Source organism: Microcebus murinus, chromosome 6 (assembly GCF_040939455.1).
Source record: "Microcebus murinus isolate Inina chromosome 6, M.murinus_Inina_mat1.0, whole genome shotgun sequence".
NCBI classification, from domain to species: domain Eukaryota; kingdom Metazoa; phylum Chordata; class Mammalia; order Primates; family Cheirogaleidae; genus Microcebus; species Microcebus murinus.
In genome coordinates, this window is record NC_134109.1 from 103,068,039 (window position 1) to 103,077,497 (window position 9,459).

At 37.7% G+C, this 9,459-nt stretch overlaps 1 protein-coding gene across 1 annotated transcript; it reads left to right on the plus strand.

The window, feature by feature from the left end:
* The first annotated feature begins 342 nt into the window (after positions 1-342).
* C6H15orf61 (chromosome 6 C15orf61 homolog) lies at positions 343-5,135 on the plus strand. Its single transcript, XM_012768387.3, has 2 exons — positions 343-688; positions 4,910-5,135. The coding sequence occupies exons 1-2, from the start codon at positions 343-345 to the stop codon at positions 5,035-5,037; spliced, it is 474 nt and encodes a 157-aa protein (XP_012623841.2). The 3' UTR covers positions 5,038-5,135.
* Positions 5,136-9,459: the final 4,324 nt, after the last annotated feature.

The following is a 9,459-nucleotide window of genomic DNA, read 5'->3' on the forward strand; positions in this document are numbered from 1 at the left end:
ACCTTAATTTTCCTCATGTCCAAACTGATAAAACCTCCCCACCCGGGGTTACTAATAACGACGTGAGGTGCTACTTGACACTTTGAGTAGCTCCTTTGCGCAGGTGTCCCTCACGCCCAGCGCGCGTCATTCCCCCCGCCCCGCCTCTGCGGGAGCCCGCGCGACCACTGTGCGCACGCGCCGCCGCGCCCCGGGGGTTCCCACGCACCCGCGCAGCGCCCGCTGGGCGTTCCCGCCGCTCTCCCGGGGTCGCGGGCGCGCGCACGCCCGGCGGCCCCGCCCCTGAGGCGCGCCCCCGCGGGCGGCCGCGAGCACGGGCCTGCGTCCTCGGCGCGGCGGGCCATGGAGGCCCTTCGGCGGGCCCACGAGGCCGCCCTCCGGCTGCTGCTGTCCGGGCGCCGGGCCTCGGGCGCCGCCTCCCGCCCGAAGCCCCGCGCCTCGGAGGTGCTGACGAGACACTTGCTGCAGCGGCGCCTGCCGCACTGGACCTCCTTCTGCGTGCCCTACAGCGCCGTCCGCAACGACCAGTTCGGCCTCTCGCACTTCAACTGGCCGGTGCAGGGCGCCAACTACCACGTCCTGCGCACCGGCTGCTTCCCCTTCATCAAGTACCACTGCTCCAGGGCGCCCTGGCAGGACCTGGCGCAGCAGAACCGCTTCTTCACGGCGCTCAAGGTCGTCAACCTCGGTGAGTGGCGGCCGCCGGGGACGGCCCCGCCGGCCACGAAGCACCTCGGCACACGTTGGCGGCGGAGGCCCGGGCCGGCGGGGTCAGGGCCCGCCTCGCCACGGCCGCGCCGACGGTCCGCGACACCGCCCCGGCTCCGCCCACGGAGCGACCTTCCCGGGCCGGCCTTGGCCCTTGCCCCCTGGGCTGCTGGCTCGGAACTCGTTCCCCCGAAAGTGGGCTACTGACGGGCCTGCGCTGAGGGCCCTCCAGCCTCCCCCCGAGGCAAGGGGCACCCCCTCGGGTCCCGCCGTGTGAATCCGCGAGGACCCCGCACTGCGCTCTTAGAAGGAGGGCGGGAAAAAGTCCCCACTGGAAAGTGGCTCTGAGGTTACGTATCTGTGGCACAGCGGGATTCATTCCCATGAACGTCACTTTGTGGGTGCGTTTATGTTACAAACACTAGAACTACTTTCCAAGTTTCTTTGTTTTCTTTATAGGAAGTCCCAGCAAGGTCGTTTTACTAAAAGCACTAAAGGTTTCCACCAAACATATTAGTTTCTTCAGGTGCTAGGCCTAAAAGATATTTTAAAAACTACCTCTTTAATGTTTGTCTGTTTTCATCGATATAGTCTAATTCTGAAAGTATTTACTCTCACCAGATGTTTATTTTCATTTGTTTTAATGACAGAAGAGGCATGAACATTGACATGGGTTTATCTTCTATAGGTCAGGGAAAAATACGAGGCCTCAAGATGTTTTGCACCTATTAATAGCTGCTGTAATATCAATTAATCTAGATTTCAGTAATTCAGAATCTAGACATGGAGCTGAACCATGTTACCCAACCAGTTTTTTAAAGCCAGAATTAAAGCTAAACCCTGTGCAGCTATACTAGTATTACTTAATTTGATAGCTGATTAAATTTAAATATAGCATATGTATTTTTGCTTTTAAAAAACCTCACATATGTCAGGCACGGGATTTTTGAGCCATTACTCCACTGGTGCTGTCCTCCAACAAGGAGAAGAGTGTTATCCTTTAAAAATTTGTCTTCTTATTTGACTGATGGACTATCTAGAGCATGACCACTAATTTGGAGGTTGATAAGAAGTTGAAGGTGAGGATACTTAGAAAATTCAACTCAAAATTATTTGGAAAGACTAGAGTGATAACTAGATTGAAGAAGAAAAAGTTTAACATTTTTAGAATCAAGAAATCATTCTTCCCAAATATAAAGAGTAATAGGTTAGGAAGAGTATAATAGGAGGGTTATAGGTAAACTATGAGCTAAATGCCTTTTTTAAAAAAAGTTGTCACAATTTCAAATAACATTTTGTTTAAGATCACCTTAATAATTAGGGGCTTCTCTTTTAGATGTAGATATTAAGACATCCCAAAAAATGGGATATCCAGCACATTCCCCACATAGAAAAGTTAAACCTTTTGAGGAAAGAAAACAGTTGTAGTTCTTTTATATGGGAGAGTGATTTAATGGTCTGTATGATCTTTTGGAAATTCTAAAAGTCCTGCTCAAATGGGAATAAGAGTTTTAAGTTAAGCAAAAAGAAAGTTTTTGCTCATGAATGCTTTAATACAAATTGGTTTATCCTGATAAGGGGAATTTTTTTCTGGACTTTTTAAATAGTAGTATATTCACCAATTTGGTAATGTTTATTTTTTATTTTTGTCTGATGGTAGGGAATGTGAATTAGATAATAAGATCCTTTCTTATTTTGTGATGTACAATTACCTCTCTGGATCATCAAGTACATATTCTACTAATAAGAATACTTAGGATTTTATTCCTCTTCTTCCCTTCCAAATTAGTAATTATCAGAGTAATTCATTTTTCCATTTTCTAAATAATGAAGATTTCTGTTTACTCATTTGTTCCCTTTCTCCTCTGCCTTCCCTTCATTGGAAGCTGACATTTTACTGATGGTTTATCAGTCTGGGTATCCTGCTGGGAAAGAGATTGAGATTTAGGAAAAGCAACTTACCATTGGAATGAATGGGTAATCGGAGATTTACTAGCAAGTTCTAATTTTTTTTTAAGTGCTTAATTTGACAGTGGTTTACCTACTGTTCAGTTGACTCAAAATGAATTATTGTGCAAAGAACTGATTTTCAAGTTCATTTCGATGTTCTGATATGTTTCAGATAGTCTAGAAAAAAATTAATTTTTCATGGCATCTTATAGACTTTAAAGCATATGTGCTACAAAGAAGATTCTTTTTATGTATAAGTTATAAATCTTCCCATTTAGTGTGTTAGTCTGACTAAATAAACAGATGGCAGAAAAAAAAGAAATACAGAATTTATGCCTCCTATATCACAACTCCATCCCCTGTCAAGCAGCATTACTGATAATGGTTCCTAGTTGTTTCTTAAGAAGAGGTAATGTAGTTATTATTAAACGAGTAATCTTCGATCAGCCCCCCCATTTTAGATGAAAAAATATCTACCATTTGTGGGATTTTTCAAAAGTGTGAATTTTTAAACTATCAATATTTTAACTGAAAACTGTGATAAATACTATAAAGCAAAAATCTCAGTGTCACCAGCCATTCCTTAAATTTGTGTTAAAAGTCATATTTTATATATTTGATTCCTAGTATATATTTAGAAAATTAGTAATTGCTTCTAGAGCCTACTTTTTTTCTTCCTTGTTCTATTGATTTTCAGCTTTTGGAGTTGTGATACTGTATTTTAATTTTATTTTTTTATTTCAGCTGCTCTCTCTACTGCTCCCTTATTTCTGCCTGTCTTATTCATGTTTTTCTCTAGTCTACCTCCCACCCCTGTGCCAATTACCTTTTTTTCTCTTTGGTTAAACGATTTGTAAGTACCTTTATTCTAGTTTTTTATTTTTTTGTGTGACATTTCCTTAAGGCACTAGAGATTCTTTTGGGCATTACTAGGGAAAAGAAGGCAATATAAAAGGTTTCATAGGAGTTCTAGGGAACCCTGTGAGAGTGACAAACTGTGATCTAGTATATTCCTAAAAATAGAGGAATATCAGCCTGAATGGGCATTTTTTTTTTCCTTCTCCTTCTCATTGCCAGTTAGTGATGCTTCTCCTGATTAATCACAGTGGCTAGAATGTAGATTCAGGGAGTAAACACTAGATAGTCCAACACACACTCAAAAAGAGCATAACACAGCAAATATATCTTTGCAGAAAAAAAAATTAGCAATATGATTAGTCCTGAGCATGTGTTGATTTCCTTATTAACTAGAAAGAGATTTTCCAAATGTACAGCTATCCCTTTAAATTGTCACTTTCTGCCCATTTCCCACATGGAAGCAATAAAATTAATACTTGTGCAGAGCATACAATACTTGTTATTGATTTGCCTGTGGTTTTATACCATAGGCAAATCATACATATGTTTTTAATATGTTAATAGTCATTGGTTTTAAATAAGTGCCTTAAAAGAAAGGAATTATAAAAGTTTGTTTTGTATACAACACAGTATCATATTCAGAAGAATGCTTAATCCATATCTCTGGGTAGTGTCTGTTTGGTTTCATATATGACAAATAGCAACTAATTTTAAATAAAGCAGCAACATCTTACCAATGGAAATATTCCAAAGAAGAAACATGGGTTGAAGTCTACTATATACCTACTTCAAATTGGTTGAAACAAGGTTGTTTTCAAATCAATTGTAAAAATACTGATGATAATGTTTCTTTCTCATGCCTGTTATACTGAAATCTTCCTTAGAGTTAGGCTTTGCCTTAGGTTTTAAAGAGAGCTATTTGACCTAGTTTATTTTAAGTTGTACAAAAATTACTTTAGCCATCAGTGTTACTATCTAACTTAAAGAACAGTAATGTTGACCTCAAAATTTTAGCTCAAGGATAATAATCAGGAGCATCTACAATTAAATTAATTTTCTTCTCCGTTTGCTTATTTGTAAAAAGAATATAGAATTGCTTCATCAGTATTTGAAGGTAATGAATTAGTGAAGTGCTTTGAAGTAAAATTTATGCCTACCTTTTCTATAGTTTTAAAAATCTCTAGGCTCGCATAATTGCCTTTGTATTCCATAAGATGAAATTGCGGTCTTAGATGTAATCATAGAGTCAGTGTTGAGTAATATTTTTATATTTTTATAACTTTATAATTTGTTAACATGGCTGAAGAGTATTATGTGATTAGTAACATGACAAATACATGGGTGCCTGATTAATAAGTATTGATGTTATAAATAACATTCATTTGTTTTCTAGGTATTCCAACTTTATTATATGGACTGGGCTCCTGGTTATTTGCCAGAGTCACAGAGACTGTGCATACCAGTTGTGGACCAATAACAGTTTATTTTCTAAATAAAGAAGATGAAGGTGCCATGTACTGAAAGTATGCATTGGAGAACATAAATATCACTGGATTTCCTCTGTGTGTATGTGCAATATTTATTTTTCATCTTTTAAAATAAAACTTTTGCAAACACCTTTTTCTTTCTGTGTTGTCTGGTTCTTTAAGATGAATCATTGCCCTCAAGAGGTAAAGCTTTCCATACATTTTTATATATTACATACTCTGTTTAGCTAATGGGAACTACAAACACGTGAAACTTCACACCATTTTTTTCCTAAAACTAGGTTAAACACGTAAAAAATGTTTATAATGTAACAGATTCTATAGTTAGATATTAACAATTTAAATTGACTCTAGGCCGTGTGCGGTGGCTCACGCCTTTAATCCTAGCACTCTGGGAGGCCAAGGCAGGCCGGATTGGTCAAGGTCAGGAGTTTGAAACCAGCCTGAGCAAGAGCAAGACCCCGTCTCTACTATAAATAGAAAGAAATTAATTGTCCAACTAAAATATATATAGAAAAAATTAGCCGGGCATGGTGGCAGATGCCTGTAGTTCCAGCTACTCAGGAGGCTGAGGCAGAAGGATTGCTTGAGTCCAGGAGTTTGAGGTTGCTGTGAGCTAGGCTGACGCCACAGCACTCACTCTAGCCTGGGCAACAAAGCGAGACTCTGTCTCAAAAAAAAAAAAAAAAAAAGATTAAAAATTAAATTGACTCTAAAGAGAAAATATAAATGCCCACACAAAAGAGGAGGAGGGGAATCTTTAATATGACATTGGAAAAAGAAGTAGAGGATATCAAGGTATATGGTGGAGATAACAGTACATCATTGGCAAATCTGAACCACTCATCCACCAGGATTTTAAATAAAAATGTTTTTATGTTTTTTTTTCTAGACAGAGTCTCACTCTGTTGCCCAGGCTAGAGTGCTGTGGCGTCAGCCTACCTCACAGCAACCTCAAACTCCTGGGCTCAAGTGATCCTCTTGCCTCAGCCTCTCAGGTAGCTGGGACTATAGGTACACGCCACTGTGCCCAGCTTATTTTTTTCTATTTTTAGTTGTGTGACTAATTTCTTTCTATTTTATAGTAGAGATGGGATCTCACTCTTGCTCAGGCTGGTCTCAAACTCCTGAGCTCAAGCAGTCCTCCAGCCTCGGCCTCCCAGAGTGCTAGGATTACAGGCGTGAGCCACTGCACCCAGCCAATAAAAATGTTTTAAAGCCCATATGCCATTTACCTGGAGGAAGAGTTGGAGTGTAATGAGTGTAATGTTAGAACTTCTTGCTGCTTAAAGAATCCAAAACCATAATGCTTTTTTAAAAATGTAATAATAACCCTGATTAATGTAAGTACAGCAAGGTGAATGAAATTAAGACATTAAAAGTTAAAGTAGCATGCTTATAAAACTGTAAGAACAATTAAGTTCTAGAAAGACCCAGAAAAATTAATTTGGTAACTATTTATAAAAGCAATGAACTGAAATAGTACATATGGTAGACTTATTGGCAATGGGGAGTGGGCTGAAATTTTAAAGACCTGATGGCACTTTTGTATTAGAATTTTATTAAGTTAATTGCATTTTTGAAAACAAAGTCATTAAAAAAATTTATCCTTGGGGGTAGTCACAAAATACCCAGACGAATGGTAAATTTCAGAAATTTGGAGTAATTTGGGGAAAACTAAGAACTCTTTAATTTCTAAACTAATGGGTGTTTAAGATTTATGATCTCTCCCATAATTATGAACATACATTATATATCATTTTATGTTAATGTGTTGCTGAAATACTGTGTAACATTTACACATTTTTGTAGCAAAACATTTTGTAAAATTTAACCAACATTGAGATGCTTGCTCCTATCAAGGCAATAGAGAAAGTGAGTGGAAGCGATTGAGGTGAAAACACCAGAATAATGAAGTAATACAAACTGGCTTTGTTAAAGGTAGTCATTTTAAATGAGCTACAGAGAGTGAACTGTTCTTCAAATATATGTAGTGTTCACTTGTCTAAAAGCAATTTTAAATAACACTTTAATCAAAGAAGTACTTATGCCAATATATTTAGTCCAGAAGAATATATTTGACACTAGTTAAATGAATGGCTTACACAAAGGAGATAGTGTTACATTAAGCTTCATTAATAATAAAACTGACTATTAGCATTTTGCAAGGACTAGAACTGATTTCCTCTGTAATGGGCTAAGTTAAATAACTATAGCTCATAAGTTTTAAGTCAAATACTGCTCATTCATTGCTGCTTGTCTTGTCAATACTTGCTGTACAGGTTTGGTCCCACCACAAGGCTGATAAAATGTTTTTTAATTACCAGGCTATAAATACAGCTTTTTAGTAGAGTTGCACATCTTTTCACACTGGCCTGTTTGATTTCTGATAATTTGTACTGCTGACTCTGCTTACCTATTTTTCAATAGCTACCATCAGTGTGACTTCTTGTCCATATAGTGATAGGTGAGTCTCCTTGGAGAACATCTTTGACAAACTACCCTATTGATCTTTGTAATTCTCTGCTGCTTGCAGCATTAAATAGAGCCTTGATTTCTTGTCTGATGTGCTCACTGTGTAACAATTAAGCAAATGTAATATTTTCTTGTATTACATGAAAATCAATAGACCTCTTGCTCTTATAGAGTTGATCGTGGTGAAGGATGAACTCAATGATGGCTAAGAGCATGGTTCAAAAAGTAGAATATCATTCATTAAAATATCATATCATTAAGTCTTATAGAAAACCTTCTAATCTGAAAAACACTTTCTGTTGAACAGCAGTAGTTTTAAGTTTTTTCTTTAAAGCTGCATATTACACTGAAGACTTGCGGCCTAAAAGGGATAAAGTATAAATGCTGGAAGTCAGGAAACTGAGTCTATTTTTAGTATCAGTGCTGTCTTACTTTTTGACCTCAGGCTAAGAATTCTACTCCTTTGTGTCTGAGTTTTTTTCCACCTGTAATCTGAGAAGAATGAAACAGGAGATCTTTCTACCTTTCAATGTAACATGGATATGCTTGTAAGGACATCAGTTTTACCTTTCTTTCAGAAAAAGCCCTGTTTTTGTGAGCCACATTCTTCTGTTCCATATATTCATATTTAAAATAAATCATTAATAGAAGGATTTCAAAATTAAGATGGGAAATAGAGACACATCAAAGGCATTTTGTGTGAGTACATCTATGCACATGCCAAAGTGGCATGGAGGGGTCTGAGCGGGCCCTACCCTTCTAGACATCAGGAGTTTTCTTAGTTGATGAAACCACGAATTCAGTTTTTCTGCCTATACTTCTTTAATGGGATTTTGTCTTTAAAATAATCCCAGAAAAACTTTTAATGAAGATGTGTTTTTAGTATAAAACTTTGTGTCTCTTCTTACTTCCATACAAGTCAATTACCAAGTATTGGAAGAAATTTCTAGCAACCTTCTTAGTTCCCATGTAAGTTGTGAACCACCATAAAGATGCAGTAACCAGGCTGGGAGCATGAAAGAGGCTGCTGATACAAAAATACCTATTTTCTCAGTGCTGATGTCCTAATATACTAAATTGTACAAATAGTTGTTTCTTTTCATCATACATATTTGGTCATTAATATTTTGCTAAAGTTGACTTCAGTAAAAAGTGAAACATTTTTAATTATTAAAGGCCATATATATTTCTTTTAAAAAGTACATTTCATTTCATATCATTGATATTTGTATTCACCCAAAACTATAAGCAGAAAACATCTATAATTTTTTGTGAAATATCTTTTAACTCTATTAAAGAATAAATTGTACTTAAATGAGTGGGATGACATAAAAGGCAAGGATCTTGGTTTCACTTCACTTAAAAGCTAACGCAGATAGCAGAAACCTTATCCTAAAACTAGTAGATCAAGTATCTACTTTTTTTCACCACTTACGATTCAGACAATAATGACGTTTGGGGGCATCTTAACCTAAACAAGTACTTAGCATTACACCTCACCTGGGTCAACAGTCTAGGGTATCAGAGTTAAACTGTGTTACTGTAAATTAATGGAAAATGTAACTGCACTTTGCTGAAAGATCAATGTCCAATAAAGGCTGCACAATCAAATCTTGTTGCAATGATTGAGGTCTTTAATTGCCTTTCAAAGATAAGGTGGTAATCAACACAGCTTTAACTGATCTTTTTTACTAGTTCAATTACATGCTAATGACTAGTGCCAAGTCAGAATCTTTAACTACTTAAACTTATTAAATCTTATCTTAGTAATGAAAAATTACTTAAGCTACACAATCAATAGAACACAAATCTTAATTACTATATTTCATTTTCATATCATTTTATGTGCTTGACGAATGTTTCACAAGGGCTTTCCCAACAATGAGAAGTGTTATTAGTAGTCTCCACAGTCCACAGAGTACTTTTCTAATATAAATTGGAGATCAGATGTTGATTTTTTTTCTTTTAATGAAAATGTGGC